General features: G+C 43.0%; 1 protein-coding gene across 9 annotated transcripts in view; it reads left to right on the top strand.

Annotated features, from left to right (window-relative positions):
• The window catches only part of NAV2 (neuron navigator 2), a 766,628-nt gene that overhangs the window by 528,372 nt on the left and 217,600 nt on the right, over nucleotides 1-20,656 (top strand). For all 9 annotated transcript variants that reach the window (XR_007719073.1, XM_050755340.1, XM_050755338.1 and 6 more), the window contains one exon: nucleotides 7,489-7,649. Coding sequence is in view for 8 of the 9 variants with exons in the window: in XM_050755340.1 (XP_050611297.1) it covers nucleotides 7,489-7,649 (161 nt within the window). In the remaining variant the exon portion in view is untranslated. The remainder of the gene's footprint in view (nucleotides 1-7,488; nucleotides 7,650-20,656) is intronic.

Here is a 20,656-nt window from a genome sequence, read left to right as displayed (position 1 = left end):
GAGCTAGTTCTCTTAATTCAGACTTTAACCTGTCTGCTGCCTCCTAGAAGGACCCATCCTGTGGTATGGGAAAAGCCAGTTACATCACGTTGCATCATTGCTTCTACTGTTATTTTAAAGTTATCAACAGCTAACATTTATTGAATGCAGTAGTTCAAATGCGTCATCTTATATCATCCTCATGCCACGCTTCATGAGGTAGGTCATATTATTATCCCCATTTCACAGATGAGGAAACTAAAATTTAGAAAGTTAGGTCATCATGCCCAAGGCCACACACATAAAAAATGGACGAACCAGGATTTGAACACAAGTGGTCTAACTCAGAACTCTCACTATAACCACAGTGCTACACTCTCTTCCCCCGCCTCTCCCGCCCCCGCTTCAATTCTGGTATCTCTGTGGTTGTTGAGGCTGCTTTTTAAAATCTTGTGTTTCAACCACTACTCTTGGCTTTTTCTCTCACACTGTACTTGTGGCATCCTAACAGAAATTGCTGCTGGGGTAGAATCTCCTCCTTATTATGACTGGTATTTATTTATTTATTTGTTTGTTTGTTTGTTTATTTATTTATTTATTTGAGATGGAGTCTTGCTCTGTCACCCAGGCTGGAGAGCAGTGGTGCAATTTCGGCTCACTGCAAGCCCCGCCTCCCGGGTTCATGCCATTCTTCTGCCTCAGCCTCCGGAGTAGCTGGGACTATAGGCGCCCACCACCACACCCGGCTAATTTTTTGTGTTTTTAGTAGAGACGGGGTTTCACCATGTTAGCCAGGATGGTCTTGATCTCCTGACCTCATGATCTACCCACCTTGGCCTCCCAAAGTGCTGGGATTACAGGCGTGAGCCACTGCACCCGGCTGACTGGTATTTATTTTTCATTGAATTCTTATTTAAGGGGAAAGGGAAATCCATACTCATGTCTGTCTTCATTTCTCACAAATACATACTGAATAACTGCTCACTTGCTGTCCCAGTATATTAGCCTCTAGGTGCCTTTCCTTAGCCAGAGTTTGCTTTTTTTTTTTTTTTTTTTTTTTTTTTTTTTTTTTTTTTTTTTAAGACAGGGTCTCACTCACTCTGTTGCCCAGGCTGGAGTGCAGTGGCGCTATCATGGCTCGCTGCAGCCTTGACTTCCTGGGCTCAAGCAATCCTCCCACATAGCTAGGACTATAGGCACATGCCTCCACACCTAGCTACTTTTTTTTTTTTTTTTTGTATGGGTGGGAGGTGGGGTCTCTCAGTGTTACCCAGGCTGGTCTCCAACTAACGGGCTCAAGCAATCCTCCCGCCTTGGCCTCCCAGGGCACTGGGATTACAGGTGTGAGCTGCTGAGCTGCCGAGCCTAGAGTTTGGTTTTCTAAAGTGCTTACACTTGGGGACAACCAGGTCAGGCTCTCCCTGGCTGGCGAGGGAGAAACCGCATGACACTGTGCTTCTCCATAGAGCAAGTCAGCGTGTTACCTAGACTCAGTGGAGGCGACAGTAGGGAACCTAAGTTTGTCACCGCTTCTGGTAGCCATGCAGAAAGTGGCTGCTTTCCCTGACAACACCAGGCCCAAGTCAGAGCGGACACCCACTGCTCTGGCAAACTGGTCCTTTCCCAGTTAATTTGAATGTCACACAAATGCACATACATAGGAAAGGAAAGGGGAGTGATGAGCTGGGAGGAAACCTGAAATTTAGTGCCTGTTCCCACGATATGCTCACTCCTGCAAGATAAAGAAAACAGGAGCTAGCTGGGGAAATATCTAATTGGAAGCACATGCCCATCCCGTGAATGATTTGTTATCAGTCCCAGATGATGGAAGGAGGCAGTGGGAAGAGAGGAAGCACTGGAAGATGAGGGCGTGTCAACCCTGTCCTGAGGCTGGGCTGGGCACAGTGCTTCTGGGTTTACCCTAAGCCAAGATCTGACTTTCCCTTAGTGTCACATCCCCCACTTAGAGTTTCTTCGAGATATGTTTTCGTCTCTGCTGAGGCCAACGAAGGGATGCTTCTTTGTTTCAAATGAAGCGTTCAGAGGTTCTTCCTTGCCTTCTCCATATTCCCCTTTCCCCACCCCCAGCCTTACGCAGGATCCTGTGAAGAATTTTAGCTGATCAAGCACCACGAAGTGCAGCAGTAAAGTTTGGTTGCCAAAAGAAGCAGTCCTACTCCTTCTGGCAGAGTAGGCCACCTCCCCTGGAGCTCTGGAAACAGGTCTTTTGTTGGAGACCAAGCATTGATGGAACACCTGCCAGAGCCCAACACTTTGATGGGCACCAGGGGTATTGAGAAGAATGGGAAGCCTCACCTTTGAATCTGGATGTGGGGAAGGGGCATATGGAGGGAATCGATATGAGGGTGAAAGCTCTCCATGGACTTCTGCCTTTGACCACTCTTATTGCCCCCTCCCCCCCCCCCCGGCCTCCCTGGTGAGACCAGGGAAACTTATTTTACCTGCAGGAGGCAGAGAAACATAGTGGCTATGAGGTGCGGTTAAACCTAAGCGAAGGCCCATCCTTACCACTTGCTGATGGTGTTACCTGGGCAAACGATTTGATCTCTATGAGCCTAGGTTTCCTTATTGGCCAAATGGGGTAGTCTTGCCTTGCTCACAGCATTATGAGGCTTAAATAAAGTCATTTTATTAATAATTATAAATTAATTAATAAAGTCATTCCTTGTTCCTGACATATAATCAGTTCAAGTTTGGCAGTGTTGGGTTCATCTGGGCCAGGGAAGGCAACCAGAATGCCTCTAGAAAGTCCCGCAGAATTGATCTGTATGCAACTATCTTGTGGAAAAGAGGCAGTGGGGTTAGCAGTTTGGTCCTCTCTGCCCAGCTGCTGGACTGAAAAGCAGATGCCATGGAAATGAGAGAGATTTAGTATTTAATCATCTCGCCTGGCAAAAAGCATCTCTGATTATGACCGCGCCCCCCCACTCCCCAAACCCCGGCATGTGCACACAAGCTGCCATCCTTCCTGGGAGGGGCCATCCTCTGCCTCCAGCCTTTGAAGTGGTTTTGAGGGGAAGAACTGCTTTTTGCCATCAGCACGTACATCACGTGGAGCAGAGGAGCCGGGATGCACTCGTAGGTTATGTGCTGGGAATGACAGTTTTACTGCCCTGCTTAATTGGCTCTGCACACGTTGGAGAAATTGACCATGGCTCTAACAACAGCAGGATTGTTCCCCCACCTCTTACACCACTTCCCTTAAGCTTAATATTTTAAAAACCCAACATGTATATGTTTCAAAGAACCCGTCTGTGTTCTCTGTTATTTGTAACTGTGTTTGGACATACAGTGATTAGGAGAGGTCAAGTTCCTCTTGAGAAGGAGCTATTGGGACTTTCTTGTGCTGTAGGGGACACAAGATTGACCTGCCACGCTCCCCTCTTGCCACACTGCCTCAGTGAGGCAGCAGGCAGCATCTGTTGTGATACCTGCAGCTGTTCCACAGGCGCCAAGACCTAGCTCTTCAGCAAACAGGTATTCTAATGCTCCAGATGGCAGATGCTTCCAGACTGGAGGTTGATAGACATTCCCATGGTACACAAGGATGTTAACAATAATGAATTTCAAAATGTTACCCAGAGGCCTCAGGTCTGCACCACTGGTAAACAAGAAGATATTCTGCTTTTCAACTCTACCTGTGCTCTTAGCCTTCTTAATTAACACCATACCCCTGGAGGGCAGGACAAAGTCCAAGCTCCATAGTGTAGCATACAAGGTCTTCCCTGCCCTGCCCTGCTTGCTTCTCTAGCCTCATTTCCTCCCACTCTGTCCCCCAAGTCCCAGCACACACCAGCGCTTTCTTTCCCCTGTACTTTCTACAGGCTTTCCTTTGGAGTGCATGCTCTGCCCCCTGCTTTCCCATCTCCCATTCAGCATGCTGGACTTGCTCTGGGGTCTTCTATGCACTAGCTTTCCTGATCATCTCACCAACCTCCGAGACTTTCATTTCCTTCTCTGAATACCTTCTGAACGTCACGTATTTTATCAATACATGTGTAATCTAGATGTCAGCTGGGGTCGACAAGCCCTTTGAGATCTCGGTAAGATTGAGCATTCTAGCTCTGCCTCTTTCAGTTTGTAGAGAGTCCAGTGGCCTCCCAGGTTTGCTCGGGTATCTCAGGTTCTCGTGGTCACCTTTGGCTTTGAAATCCTGCCCTTGAACTCCAGTACTTGTAAGTTCAGTCTGAATTAGTTCAGTTTGTGGATGGGCTCATCATCCCAAGAGATGTTTTGGTTCCCTCCTGGGTGAGTCCAGGCTTAGCTTTTTTTTCTTTCTTCCCACCTGCCACACAGTCATTACGGCCTTTGTTTGTGAACCAAATATTGTTGAAAATGTCAGACCGACGGGGCTTACTTTGGAGCAAGCAACGATCTGAGCCCATTTACAACAGAACCTAAGTGTTAAACTACAGAGTTAACATAGATTCTCTCTGAATGGTGGGAAAAAGTACATGATCTCCATCCAGTTTTCTGATTTGATCAAGTTCAGGGAGCGAGCCGTCCTGTCTAAGGTGCAGAGGCGATAGTGGTCAGGGGTGGACAGGAGCTGGCTTGAGCTTTGTGGTGGCTTTTGATGGCTATATGCAAGCCATTCTCCCTTTACCCTGTCAGCTGTCCTCGTAGTCCTCAAGAACTCCTTCTCCATGTTCCAGAAGGCTTGGCACAATGCTGCAGCCATTTGAACGATGTGCTGCTCCTATCAAAAGAGCAGCTAGCCACTGACTCAGTGAAAAGAATCTCACCATGACAACCCAAGGGAAACCCAGAACTGTCTTAGTCCAAAACCAGGGATGTTTCATTCCAGAGAGTGGAGCCCACAGATACCCCAAGTGTAAGATCTCAGTCAGCCACAGATATTTGGATTGAGTAGTTTCTCTTCTGGAATGTTCCTAGGGAAATGACGAGCCCTGCCTGCCAAAGCCTATCTTGCCTCTTTGAAAATGTTCATCTCGGACTCTTGTATATTGATTTTTGTCCAGTTCTCTCTGATACTTTAACCTAGACTCATCTGTTTTCTTCTTGATTTATCCAATTATTTCTTGTGCCATAGCATGTTTCTTTTATGCCAATGTCCAGTCCCTTCATGAACCTGTGTTCAGTGGAGAAGAAGAGAAAGGAAACTACCATACGGTGGCCAGACATTAAGCCATTTCAGATTTACAGCTGTACCCAATGGTATACTTGTTAACCATTGGGTATAACTGTAAATCATTATTCATCATTATTCCAAAGTTACAGGTAAGGAATATGAATCTCAGAGAAGTTATGAGACTGCTCCAGGGTCTTGTGTATGGAAAAACCTGTATTCTATCCATTACACCATGCTGCCTCACAGAGGACCAGACTGTCTACCTGATTCAAGGTTGTATCTTTCCCATCCTATGCTTTGATTGCTTCCCTCTATCCTGTCCTAAAAATCTGCTGTGGTTCAGCCTAGGGTCAGCAAAGTGGGGGCTCTCCAGCAACTCTGAAAGGAATGCATCTTTCCCCTCTTCATTGCTTTTTGCTTCCCTGCCCTTTGCAAATTCCACACTTTGGTAGAATACTGTGACTTGCATTCCCCTACACCACTTAATACCATTGCTGTGACATCATCTTGGAACAAGTCCATAATCCTTTCCTAGGCCTATCTGTGGGCATAATGATTCCCGAAGCCTATGTCTGGTTTAAAAAGTCCAGCCCAAGGGAGGTCCAGATCTTCACCTGCAGAAGCTCTTCTATTGGATGTGAGTAATCAGATAGCACTGACTTGAAGGACTTGCAGAACATTGTTTGCATTGGAAGCAGAACCAAGAGGTACTAAGATCCCCCTGCTGGACCTCCTATGCCAGATGTGCTAGCCACATCTGGTCCCCAAACACAGGCACTGACACTGCTAGTATTTTGTACTCCATTCTGTGTCTGTCTTTGTGGAGTGAATGTCCTCTCCAAACAAGATGGGGTAAATTAACTAAGGGACAAATCCTTGCAGTGCAGTGGGAAGTAATTCTCACTGCAACATGTTGGGGGAAGAGCTAACCCCCTTCTTTCTCTCCCAGCTCCCAGTCAGGGAATTGGGCCAGCTTCTTTTTAACTATATAAATTTTACAGTCCCCTCACACCAGCTCATGTTCTCTGTTTACTCTACAACCATCTTTCTTGCCCAGCCAACAAGAAAAAGTTTAAAGTGATTGCCTGCTTATATCTAAAATGCTTCCAGACTGTAGACTTCTTTGGTGCTTACAGATTTGCATGGAAAGAGAAGGCTGAAAGTTTATGGCTTGAAAATTCAGACTTATCACTAGATCTAATGCTAGTCAGTTGAGGTTCCAGTGGCTTTTAAACACAGCTAAGTGGATTTCAGCTGAAAGATATAACTAAACATTTCATCATTTATTCATCTTTCAACTTTAATTATTGGAAACAGCCTGCTTAGTAATTCCCTGGACCAAAATTCTGATTTGAGGAGTCTTACCATTAACTCTTTGGTGAATGGGCCATAATATCTTTAGACACATTATGGATGGTGACTTTATTTCCCAAGCCACCCAAAATGAGGTGTTTTATTTAAAGGGAGAATGTTGTGTGTTTGTCTTTAGGCTAACAAATTCCTACCAGTTTTACAGGAAAAATGTGTGATGTTTTCCATCTACCGTGCAGATAAGTTGTACTTCAGCCTCAAAATAATGCCTGTGGAGACAGGTCGTCAGGCGTTGAAGGGAAATGTATTTGTGGGCAAGTGTTTCCAACCAACCTTAAGTTTTTATTGCAAATATGTTGGGTTCTGAGTAGTAGTAATTCACCTTCTCACCATTATAAATTGTCCTTTTCTTGATACTTACAACCCCAGATTATGGCAAACAATTTTATACCTATCAGAAGAGATGCACACCAAGGTTATCAGTTTAGAATCCTCTGAGGCCTTTATGTTCCATGTTTGATAGAAATGACTGACTTGACCCTATTAAAAAGTGAAAATGCTTATCTCAGAGGGGGGATAAAAAGTGAACTTTGTTTTTGTTTGTTTGTTTGGTTTTTTGTTTTGTTTTGAGTCAGGGTCTCACTCTGTCACCCAGGCTGGAGTGCAGTGGCACAATCTTAGCTCACTGCAAACTCCGCCTCCCAGGTTCAAGCAATTCTTCTGCCTCAGCTTCCCAAGTAGTTGGGATTACAGGTGCCCACCACCATGCCTGAATAATTTTTGCATTTTTAGCAGAGATGGGGTTTTGCCATGTTGAACTTTGTATTTTTAATCCACAAACATATTTCTTCATCAAAATTTTTCTCTCTGCTCAAAGGAAAACTTCATGTTTTGCCATTGGACTTTGCTGGGATCATTACTTGCCTACATGTTTGTAATGGTTCCACCAAATTCTGTGACTGGTAAACCTCCACACAATGTCTTGGATAGTTTATTTTACCTCCTGCATGGTTGCAGTTCCTTCTTCCCACACACTGTTACCCTCCTGAGACTGAATGCATAATCCTGTTGCTTTTGCATTTTAGACTTCCAGGTCCTACCGCGAGGGTATCCGCTGCAGGCAGCGAGGCCAAAACACGTGGAGGGTCAACTACTGCTAACAACCGACGCAGCCAGAGCTTTAACAACTATGATAAATCCAAACCAGTCACCTCTCCGCCCCCACCGCCAAGCAGCCACGAGAAAGGTGAGTCACCTTCTTGAGGAGCCTTTTTGGCATTTTCCTTCAGAGCACGTCTACCTAGTTCCTTTGGGTGAATTAGGTTGGGTCGTGGGGAGGGGTTGCATTTGTGGTGAAAATGGGTTACAAGGACATATTTGGCAGGCAGGAACTTTTTAGCCAGAGGTATTAATAAAGTGGGGGAAATATTATTATAGTCACTAGCAAAAATAATTTGCTATCTTTGTTTGGGTGGGGCCCCATAAACACTTGGCTATGGATAGAAGCGATATAGCATTTGGAATTTGAAAATACATTTTCATGGAATATGTTTTATATATTAAGTAATTTTTCAGAAATATAAGCTTCTTGGAGCATGCATTTTGTGAACTATGATAAGCTTTTTTATCCATCAGAAATAATGTGAGGGGAGTTAGGAACAAGAGGTTTTTACCCTTTGAAAAAGTCAGGAATGTGGATTGGCTCATTGAAGATCTTGGCTACATATAAGGAGTGGACAGCATTGCTCTAGGAGTTGTGATGATGTAACTTTTGCCATAAAAGGATATGGATTTTTTTTTACTATACACAGTACTGAGTTTTTAGGATGGAGAAAAATAGTGAATAGTCCCGTGGGGGTCCTCCCCAGAAGGTAGTAAAACAAACCTTTGCTTGTTTCAGCCTCTATCTCTTGAGACATTGGAGAAACTGAGGTAGATTATTCAAAGATTATTCAAAAAGAGGTAGAGCCTTCCTTCATTCCTTCTAGGAAAGTAGTCTAGACTAGACATCTTTAGGAAATATGTCTAGGTCTCCTGGAAGCATTTCCTACCTGGTGGTGTAGAAGATTCTTAGGGCTGTCTGGATGGTGTTTCTTGATTTCCCTGAGGTCCAGGAAAGCTGCCCTTCACTCCCTAAAGTGCCCCAGGAGCATGGGCAGCCCTCCTACTGTGAATGAGCTGGGAACCGCCGCCATCTTCTCCTCTAACTCAACATCACTTGATTCAGTGGAACTGAGTTCCCCCAAGTGTTTGCTAATCACTATATCTTTTCCTCCCCACATATGAAGGAAATGTAAAGAGGGCTGACAGATGTGTATGGAAAAAGATTTTCCAGCCAAGGCACTGGGAACTCTGCAAATGGCACTAACGCTATCAACAGGATGTCTTAACCCATCAAAACTTTGTCATCCAGCCCTTAGTTTCTGCCTCAAGCAACCATTTTTACTCTTCTTCTCTCTCTCCTTTCCCCCTTCTTTCCCCTCTTCTCTCCCACTTTCCTTTTCTTCACCATACCCGTGTGTTTTTTAAGTGTGCTTAGATTACAAAAATAATATATGCTTGTAAAATGGTACAAGTATCAGATAAAAGTTCTCCTGTCTATTTTCCTTAGAGTACAAATATATACCATTCTATATATATCCATCTAGAACTTTCACAATGCATTTATATATGTATATATTTATGTATGTATGTATATGTATGTAATAGAAAGGTTTGTGTTTTTACATTGATGTGTAAAAGCTACTTTATGAGTACCTACCATGTGTCTTATTTTATCCCTATTTTACAAAAGATGAAACTAAAGCAAAGAAAGGTTAAGTACTTGCTGAAGTCCTATCAGAGATAGTGAGAGATGGAGTTGGATTTGAACCCAGGCACTTCGGTTTCAGAACCATGATTAATACCATGCTTTCCCTGGAATTGGGAAGCAAATGCTTGAAGCTTTGCCAGTTGAGGGCTGGTTGGCCGGCACATGAGGAGAAAGTTGGGAAGGTGTTAGGAAAAGCCTGTGCTGGGCCTCTCCTCGCGGGCCAATCTGCCCTTGCCCCATGCTCCTTTGGGAAGAAGCTATCATAAAAGAGTCTGAAAGATGGATGTGAGACCCAAGTTCAAAAAATTGAGAAAATAAAGGTAAAAGTTCCTAGTGGATGGGACAGGTGTAGAAGGATACTGTGTTCTACAGCCGCCTACGCGTGTGCCCACCAATGCTAGGACGGCAACTGACCTGCCCCTGCCCTGGGCAAAGGCTCCCACATCTGCTCTGAGCAGCCTGAGAATGAGGCCCCTTAAAGGACCATGGTGCAAATTCTAGTAGAGGCAGTGCCCCAGGGAAAGACTTTAGTGTCAGATGAAAGAAAGGGAAGTCATATTTATTTATTTAGAGATGGAGTTTTGCTCTTGTTGCCCAGGCTGGAGTGCAGTGGTGTGATCTTGGCTCACCACAACCTCCACCTCCCGGGTTCAAGCAATTCACCTGCCTCAGCCTCCCTAGTAGCTGGGATTACAGGCATGTGCCACCACGCCCGGCTAAGTTTGTCTTTTTAGTAGAGATGGGGTTTCACCATGTTGGTCAGGATGGTCTCGAACTCCCGACCTCAGGTAATCTGCCCGTCTCTGCCTCCCAATGTGTTGGGATTACAGGCATGAGCCACTGTGCCTGGCCATCATATTTATTTATTAAGTGCATATTATATGCTGGGAACTTTGATTTTCTTTTTCTTTTCTTTTTTTTTTTTTTTGAGATGGAGTCTCACTTTGTCAATCAGGCTGGGGTGCAATGGCACAGTGTTAGCTCAGCCTCCCAAGTGGCTGGGATTACAAGTGTGCAACACCACGCCCTGCTAATATTTGTATTTTTAGTAGAGATAGGGTTTCACCATGTTGGCCAGACTGGTCTCTAACTCCTGACCTCAAGTGATCTGCCCGCCTTGGCCTGCCAAAGTGCTGAGATTGCAGGTGTGAGCCACTGTGCCTGGCCTGATTTTCAGTATGGTACCTGATCTTTATAAATGTTCTGTGAAGTAAATACTGTTAACTCAATTTTACAGGCAGAGAGAATGAGGTTAATAGAGATTAAGTAACTTGCCCTCACTGGTAACTAAGCACTGGAATTGTATCCAGGTTCCACTCCGGGATTCAAACTCTGGCTTCGTCCTGTCCTTAGGGAGGTCTGTTATGAGGATAAGGTGGGGTGGTACATGTGAGAGTGTTATGTGAGCTATGACACTGGAAAACTCCTGTGAGGATTCACAATGATAAAAACAACTGATGGTGGTCCCAGTCTGTAGCAGGGTGCATTTATTCTCTCCCCTACCCTGGGCTGTCCCAGGTTTTTTTTTTATACTAACTTTTTCAACCATCCTGAGATAAAAAGGCCGTGGAAGTTTACTTTCAGAAACTGCTGCATTTCCTTCACCTTTTTCCTTGGTTTCTGTGTTCTCCCTTGAACCTGACCTGTTGATTGCAGCTCCTGAGGTAGCCAGCCCACATGCAGAGTGAAATAACTACCTGGATAAGACACAACAGGTACCTGGGCGAGGTCACCTCTTGTCCTTCACCTTAAGAAGTTCCACCTCGGGGAGGGATACTCTTGCGAACAGATGAACCACAGTTTGTTGTGGTGGGTGCTGTGTAGCTGAGGCGTGGACTGTTTTCAGGTGAGGTAAACTCCGTGCTGTAATCCCATCACCCCTGTTCCTTCATCCTTCCTGTAAGTGAGTCAGACCCTGACTGGCTCGGGTTCTGGCATTGCACTCTCAGGTGAGCCGATTCATAGACTACTTTTTCAGACAGTAGTGGCAAAATACCTATAACATAAAATTAACCCTCTTAACCATTTTAATCAATAATGTTAAGTATATTCACATTGTGGTACAGCCAATCCCTGGAACCTTTTCATCTTGCAAAATTGAAACTCAGTACCCGTTAAACAATAACTCTCCATCACCACCTCCCACCAGCAGCCCCTGGCAACCACTTTCTGTTTCTATGAGTGAGAACTCTAGATATCTCATGCAAATGAAATCACACAGCATTTTTCTTTTTGTGTACGGGACACAGCTTCTGAAGAATTAAATAATTACTTATAAAGCACTTTAGAATACTGCTTGGAAAATAATAAACACTGAGAAAATTTTATCTTCAAAATATGATAGTATATGCATAAAAATATGGAATAATATAAATAATGGGCATATTTCACTTAGCATAATGTCCCCAAGGGTCATCCATGTCATAGCCTGCAATTCATAGACTTTAATGTGTGACCCCATTGACCTAAGAATTTCACTCTGAAGAATTGCTCTAATGACATCAGTAACTTCAATTAGAAATTCATTATTCTGTCAACAAGTGACAAAAATATTTCAACATTTAGTCCCATTTTTTAAAAAATATTAAGAGGAATTAAAAATTGTAACAGGCAACTTTTCAAAACCCATAGAGCACTTTATACTTTGTAGGGAAATCCTAAAGGATTTATCTTAAAATCATGCCCCCTCCTGCCATCATCACTGAATTTAGTTCTGGTTACACAGAACAACCCACTGAGATGTGAAGCTGAAGAAAAGAGATAATATATAATACTTCTTAGCTAGAAAAGGCCTAGAGACTCACATGAAATTCATTCACTTGTTCCATAAGGTGGTGGCCAAGTGCACAGTTGATGTGTAAAAAACAAAAATATTCCCAGACAGCAACATAACCTACTAGTTTTCCCAAAGACTGATGTCAGATTTTGCCTGTGAGGTTTGAAGGAAAGTCTGCAGAGCCTTTAGGAAAACCTGCAAGTTGTTTGTTGTATCATCATTGCCATCATGGTTAGATTTGCCTTTGATTTCCTTTTCTCTCTCCTGCAAGCAGCAATGAGCCACATCTGTGCCTGACCTGTGGTACATGTGAGCAGATTTGCCAGTGAAAAGTCAGTGTCCAGAGATGGTCAGGACACAGGAAGACTACTCACTTCTGCTGGCTCCAAGTGGCCCTAGGGCTCCAGACCAGAATCACAGATTTTCAGGGACAAAGAAATAGCTGTCTTTTAAAATATTTGTGATATTACCTGTTTTATCTTCCTTTCCTCTCACATCCTTTGAATGAATTAACACTGCCTGGGATCTAGTACATTTCTAAAGTATTTGGTCCCTCTTACGAATTTGAAACATTTGGTATTCCTAGACTGACTTATGTGCATATAGAAGATACTCTCTTCTGAATAATATGGTTTTCTTCATTTTACAGAAAGCACATCTTTATTTTCATTACAAAAATAATGGGAAAATATTCAAATAACACAGAAATGTCTTAAAAGACAACCCTACATAGCCCCACCTCCTAGATTAGCCACCGTTTATCCCTTTGTTTATATTATTCCATATTTTTATGCATGTATGATCACATTTTGATAGATGAAATTTTCTTAGTGTTTGTTATTTTCCAAATAGTATTCTAAAGTGCTTTATAAATAATTGTTCTTCAGAAGCTCTGTACCCATACACACATTGATATTACTTTCAAAATCTTTTAAGTGAAATCGCCAAGTACATGGACAGCCTTTCTCGTCTATGCATATAGGTCATTCTTTGTTCCTAATAGTCACATAATTTTCCATTGTATGGATTTACCACAATATTGTTTAATCACTTTCATTTATGTTGTTTCCAATTTTTTGATGTTTAAAATAGTACTGAAATTAATATCCTTGTATTTTTTTTTACATGTACATAACCATTTCAGTGGAATTGCTGTAACAAAGGGTATGCACGTTGTATAGTTTCCTTAATACTTCCAAATTTTGCTCCCAAAAGATTACACCTATTTATATTCCCATCAACAAGATATGAGAGGGCTACTTTCTCTACATACTTGATAGCACTTTTATCACTGTCTTCGGCAAAAAATACTTTCGTTCTTTTGAAATGAGGCAAATTATTTTAAGAAGCTGAAATAACAAGACCATTTGATAAAAATTGGCCTTGTTTACTGACACTGCTTTGACAACCAGTTGCCTTAACATAGTACAAAAAGCACTTGAGTTTGAGATCAAACTTTCTACTCTCAAGATACTTCAGCCTCAGTTTCCCCTCTGTGAGTCTGAGGTCCTCCATCACCAAACCACTGTGAGGTGTGAATGAATTCTTTAGTTGGCACTGGCTATTGCGCCTCATCTGATGGGAGCGCCATCTGTTCTTTCTGGTGGGTTTCCTCCTCTGGTCTTCGTTCCGTGTCACTCCCTTCCTCTTTGTTCACTCCTTGTCATGAGCAGAAGAAAAGAGCCAGACATAGCTCGAGACAGAGTTTTATAACCTTCAGCACTATGTCATGTCTGAGCAACTTTGGGGCCATTGATTTAGAATCTCTATAAACATGTCACTTTATGGTTGGCAAACCAAGTTATTTATCTGAGCTAGTGATTAGGAGATGTAACCATGGAAAAGTTGCCCATGTCCTGCTATTAACCAGGATTCTGACATAAAATTGCAGGTTAACCTAGATGAAATTAATTCAGTCGTCCAAGTCACGCAGACATAAATACGGTTGGGGTGGCCTGTTTCAGGTTACTTTCTTCATTTGTTCATTTCATCATCATTTATAGAGCACTTACTATCTGTCTGGCACTGGACCGATTGTTGTGGCAGGCAGAATTGAGACGCAGACTCTGCTTCCCAGGGACTCACAGTCTTAGGGAGGAATGACGCTCACATGTTCTATAATAGAGAGATGCTCAAAGTTTTGAAGAAAAAGATGAACGTAGCCAGGAAGACTCCGGGAGGACTTCCGAGAAGTAATATCATTTGTATTGATTTCCATTTCAAAATTTTTGCTTAGAGAAAAGGAAAAGAAGGCTGGGAAGGAATGACTTGTCCTACATTTCCTGATCTGGGTGTTAATCTGACAGCAAATATGTTGGGTTCACTGTGTTATTCAACTCATATTCTATGGAGGGCCCGTAGAGCGTAAACTTCTGCAAGATCGTTTCTGTGATGGATTAGGGCCTCCCTTGGTCATCAAGAGACCTTTGTCATTGCTGGAGCTATTATCCCAGGCCAGGGAGAGCTTAGGTGTTGGTTGGTTAGAGAGGGTGATAGCCATCTCTTTTTGGGAATCAGCTGTGATGTTCTTATGACCTTCTAGCTAGAACCCATAGTTGTCAAAGGGCTTAGAAAGCCAACCTAGAGGTGCGAACCAAGGTAGCATCATTGAATTTAAAGAATTCTCTGGGATATTGCCTGGAATGGAACTCAATGACCAGTGAGACCACCTGTTGAGGCTACGTAGGCAGGATGGATTAGATGCTGCCAAATTTAGGGACTTCACAGATCACTGGAGGAATAAACAAGAAGTTGTACCAAGGTCTTGGGGCCAGTGTTCAGTTTTCTCAGGAGAGCAGTTTTGGGGACTTGCAGTCAAAGAGAAAGCAAGTACTGTGAAGGCAGATCACTGCGTTTGAGTATTGGCTCTGCCGCTTCCCAGAAGTATGACTCTGGGCAAATGTCATGGTCACCAATGCATCTGCTCAGGATGACCCTCAAAAGACCATCACAGGCCGTGCTTAGCACCATTCTAGTGCTGTACCCCTTCACCCCCAGGTAACAGCTCAGGTGTGAGGGAATAATATTTGAATAGGGCAGGTGCACAAGTCCGTCCAGCTTAAAAGTCACATACCCCAAGGGAGTATGTAACAGCCCCATAAGTATAAATTCTAGGGTTCCCACAAGGATTAGGCCCAACCAATTGTCACAGAACTCAGAGAAACTCAAAATGATGGTGTCCCCAAGAGGTATTTATACCTCATTTATGGTTTTTCCCGTCCAGATGTATCATTTTTACCATAAGCAATGTTGCTTAGTAATGGGCATTCTATCTTTATCACATTTCCAGGGCAACAGTTAGCAGGTTAACCCAAGGTCAAATTCTCATCTAAAAGAGGAAAAGGTTTTGTTAATCCTTTTCCAACAGGAAGTTATCTCACCTCTGAGATTCAGTTGATTTATCTTTGAAGTGGCAGCAGGCTTCTGTAGCCCTAATGATGGGAGAAAGTTAGATGTGAAGCATTCTTTCTCATTTTTTGCATAACCCAATTAAAACTCTAGACTGTTGTCTCTCAAGGTGTGATTCATGGTCCATCTCATCATCCCTTGAGGTAATTGCTAAAAAGACAAATCCCCAGGCATTACAAACTGAGTCCTTCTAATTCATATATTTGAATAAGAGCCTAGAAGTTTATGTTTCACACCCATGAGATCTTAAGGCACTGGAGCTTGAGAACCCTAGTGTTAGCAGGACTTCTTGGTTACCTTTAGAAAAGAACCCCACCGGCCGGGCATGATGACTCACACCTGTGATCCCAGCACTTTGGGAGGCTGAGGCAGGAGGATTACTTGAGATCAGGAGTTTGAGACCATCCTGGTCAACACAGCAAAACCCTGTCTCTACTAAAAATACAAAAATTAGCCGGGCGTGGTGGCACACACCTGTAGTCCCAGTTACTCGGGAGGCTGAGGCAGGAGAATTGCTTGAACCCAGGAAGCAGAGGTTGCAGTGAGCCGACATCACACCACTGCACTCCATCCTAGGCAACAGAGCGAGAAAAGAGAACACTCCCTTTTAATTGCCCTTTAATTCTCAGCAACTACTTTGTAGTACATTGTTATGGGGAATGGAGGTAATATAGTAAGACACCCAGACAAAGGCCTAGCACATAGCAGGAGGTGAATAAATGGGGAATCATTTAAATATATGTATACCTTTTATCATATACATATTTAAATTTATTCTCAGAGCCAGCAACATATACTGGGTAGACTTAGCTACTTGCATAGGTCTTATTTTCTTTTGGCTTTGTGCTATTGCCTCACTAACCTTTAGCAAAGTTCTTCCTTGCATTTTTCATTTTTACAATTTCATTGCTGTCTTGTTTCTGCTGAGCTAATAGATTCTTCCTTAGACTGGAGAAATTAAAAAGAAAGTGTCCCTTTGGGGGTCTAAATATGGGAGCAGAGGGAATACAAGACAAGGAGGTGCTCTGAGGGAGAAGTTGACTCACCTTTCCCTAGCTGGAGAATCACCTTTTTGCTCTTTGTCTCCTTGGCACTTGCAGAGCTTGGTGGTACTTCATGTGGAGGAGAGCACTGTCCTGTTCAGAGGAAGGGCGAGCACTATTATAAGCTGCCTTAGAGAGGGACCTGACTGATGTGCCCAACTGCCCTTATTCCACCCTAGCTTTTGTCCTTAACCTCAAGCATTACAATCAAACATCAAGGTGAAAGAAATTGTATCTGGTGCAGTCTGTTTCTCCCACTTTGGGAGTCATTTTCTTGATCTGTGTAATTTAAAAGAGCCTTCAGAAGAGGAGACACAAAAATCCCTCTAATGTGTGAAACTAATCACCTTTAATGCTGAAGCCATCCTTTTTTCACAGAGAAGAAGAATGTCACCATGTTTGTTTTTCTCTAAAAATGGATACATTTCAAAACCAATGTGTGAACTTATGGTTCTGCTATATATCCTTTCTCTGAAATACAATAAACCTGGCTTTTTGTAACAGAGGGAGTAGAGAAAAAGAAAATAAATCATTTGGAAAGATGAAAGATCTATTTGATTAGTCTTGTCTCAGGAATAGAAAATGATTGGTTGATGTTCATCTGATCTTCAGATGATAAATCTCAGCATTTCTCTTACTTCCATCTGTTACGTGGAAAGCATCACACATTCATGAATTCAATTTCATTTCAAGGATCATTGGGAGGGGGAAGTATTTACATTTCTGGGTGCTCTCATAATACTCATTTTTTATCAAGGTCTCATCTGCAGTCAGGGCTTAGTTTAGTCATTCCTTAGTTTAAGGTCCTCTTTAAAAAGTTTGTTTCCTCCAAGTTTAGGTATTTGACAGTGTTCATCAGCACAAGAAGATACATACATTTTGGGATAAGTGAAGTTAACATTTCTGTGAGCATATGTAGCCCATGTTCACAATGTGAAGGTCAAGCATGGAGTGCTGGTCAGAATGAGGAGAGAGACCCTGAACGGTAAAGCCTGGCAGCTCATATAGCTGCAACTACTTACTGAGGAGTTTCTTGTGAATGTGTACTTGGCTGCCTCTCTGGGCCGAGGACATGACATCCTGACTCTCACAAATAAAGTGCTTGTTTCTTAGCTGCAGCTTGCCTTTGTGATTCCATCAATGTGTGCATTTCATTAGGATACCAGTGTGTAGCCCCCGTGCCAGGGAGCCATCTTCTCCTGATGAAGGTGTCAGTGGGTTGCACTGAGAATATTTGAGACAATGCTCACGGTATATCTACTTGGTGATGAGAGTGACACATGGGCCATTTGCAGGTGTCACGCCCTGTGGATGAATGGTCATGCTACACAGTGGTTTGTGCCAAGGCCCCGTGGGACACAGTTCACATTCTTAGTGTCCTAGGAGTTCCTACCATGATTCCTTAGCAATGGTTATGCTAGTTCTTATGATGGCAAGGCTCCCCAAACTTTGTGGACAATGCACAGATAACAACTGCTGATGGAAATCAATAACCTGGCCTGCTTCCTTTGTAAGAGCAAAGATAAAGAAGGCCTCTTAACATCTAATGCTCCCTTCTCCTTTTTCAGAGTTGGAGAATCACAGCATTCTTCTGAAATGTGGAGTGGGAGATCTAAATGTGGAGTGGGGAAGCTATAATTACATAGCTTGGAAAAAGCAAAGTTAAAGAAAAATAAGTCCTTTGGCTCCAGGACAGCCTAGGACTGTAAGTCTCTGCTGCCCCCTACTGCCCAGGTTTTGTGTGTGGCTCCTAGAGTTTCTAGCCTGGCGTTCTCAGGCACTGTGCTTGGGAGGATAATGACTTGCAGACTGTCTAAATGCTTTCTTCCAGACAGGGCCTCCCCACATTTGTTTCCTCAATTTAGGAGAATGTATGTGAAGTGGAGAAAACCCACAGTGTGGGTGTGATCAGGTTCGTGTGGCCTAGTGGAAAAACTTTCTCTTGAGTGGTGAGGAACTGACAGCAGGCCTGAGCTAAAATTGGTCTTCACAAAGCCGTCCACCCACTCACATGGGCAGGCAGCCAGCTGGTGGATTCAAGGATCAGATTTAGCCCTAAGGAGAAGGATCTTTGAAGGCACTAGTTGATTTTTGCTGCAAAAAGGTTATGCTAGATTTGGTTCCATTTTTAGGAGGCAAATAATTCTAAACCAGACTGTATAGTGTGGAATAAATGATTCTCTCCTTTCTTTATTATACATTCATGTACTTGGAATCCAGTCCTTCATATATTCATGTGTCAGAGGTTATTTATTGAATGTCTTCTATGTACCAGGCATTATGCCAGCCACTGAGTATTCAAAAGTGAAAAACCAGATAATTTCTGCCTGCATGGAACTTAAAGTCTGACGGAAGAGGCAGTAAACAAAAGCAAACAGTATCATTACATTTTGTAGTGACTGCTCTTAAAAAAAAAAAAAAAAAAAAAAAGGCGGGTAATAGGAATGAACTTAATTCTCTGGATTAGGTAGAAACTTAATTCTCTGGACTAGGTACAACTTCTTCAGGGTGAGACCCATAGCCAAAGTTTGCAGGGGTCCGTTGTGCCCACAATCCCCATTCTCCCACACAATGGTTGGAAATAAAAGATGTTTTTGAAAACAGTTTTATGGAGCGAAACCAGTTCCCTTGCACAAATGAAGATCTATATCCTGAACTAGCTTTTTCCTTCTCTCTCTGGCCATAGGGAGTAGAAGTAAAAAAAAATTACAGGGAGGCAAACTTTGGCTCCATATGTGCATTGTAAAAAGAACTTTTCACATTTGTCTTCTCACAGTTGAATAGGCTCTCTTGAGAGTAGTGAGTATCCTGACCCCAGAGGTATTCAATAGAGGCTTCATCATCACTTGCTAGGGATGCTACAGGTGAGGTTTCTTATAATAGCAGGTAGGTTGGAATAGATTTTCTCTAAGATTGCTTGCAAATCTAGCATTTGATTACCCCAGGCAAGGGTAGAGTTGGTGTGATTCATTCTGGAAGAGTCTCTTCCACCTCAGTAATTTCACACATATCCCCACAGTTTATTAGAGTTCCCAAAACCCCACCTTTGGATTGGTTCTCTTAAAAGCCTTCATTCATTCCAAAAATGCACTTTATTTTTGAGGGTGCCACTTGCACTCTAGGATTCATTTGTATGCTGGGAAAAGTCTGCATCTTATGTGGATATGCCTGTGTGCGTTTGTGATGACTTCTTTTACTCCATTCACATACTTGGGAAGATTTTTCCCTTAACTTCACTTAAATTGTCTTGAACTTGCCAAGTTCATGCTCGGAGGCCATCAGAGAGTTCACGGTCGGGGATGGGTGCCACACAGAGGAAATCGTGGCTACTTCGTCAGAAGTTGCATATGTGGTTTCCACCATTTAACACTTGGATCATTCCTTGCCCTGATTTAAGAGCCAGATAGGAATGTTCATGCAATTTTTTAAAAAAATCTGTTTCAGTGACATGCTGTAGGGGGCAGTATTCATTAAGAAAAACCAGGGAGAGAGTCCAGGAAGAGCCAGTAATTTCGACCTTGTAGGGAAGAAACTGCGCCCTATTTTTAACTATTTCTGTATACTAGAGAGTCATTCATTCTGTCCGGTTGTTCATGCATGAATGAGGTTCTGACTTTCAGTAATGAACCTTCTTAGGGGGCTTAATTTGGCTTATGTTAAATTAATTAATTTGGCTTATGTTACATTCATCTGGCTCGGAGTGAAAACCAGTGAATACCTGTGAGGGAGAGGGACTTTTCCATATAGGACATACGTGCTAGGGCAAGGATTCTTACCTAAGTCACCTGACTCCAAGCTTTTGCTCTTTTAGCCACAATTTGAACCATTTCAGGCTCATACCTTCCAACACAAATAGTGTTTGTCTCCCCCAGAACATCTTCAAACCTGTTACTGCCTAGGAAATAGTTAATACTAAAACTTGAGGGGGCGAACCTTTTTTTGGACCCTCTCACCTTGATAAGTTTGGTGAAACAGGTGCCTTACTCACCCCTATCTTCCCAGCCCCTCAAAATGAATGGTTTCAAATCACAGCCTTGTATGATTTCTTACATGCCCAACGCTGATGGGACAGTCTTGCTAAGGTACACCAGCTTCAGGGGGTCTCGGCTGGGCCTGCTCCTATGTCTGAGGGCATCTGGCATGTTGACTACATGCTGGCTGATCTGTAATGGCCTCAGATGAGACAACTCAGATTTCTCTACATGGTCTTTCAT

Source organism: Macaca thibetana, chromosome 14 (assembly GCF_024542745.1).
Source record: "Macaca thibetana thibetana isolate TM-01 chromosome 14, ASM2454274v1, whole genome shotgun sequence".
Classification (NCBI taxonomy): Eukaryota; Metazoa; Chordata; class Mammalia; order Primates; family Cercopithecidae; genus Macaca; species Macaca thibetana.
This window is presented reverse-complemented; position numbering and strand designations above follow the sequence as displayed.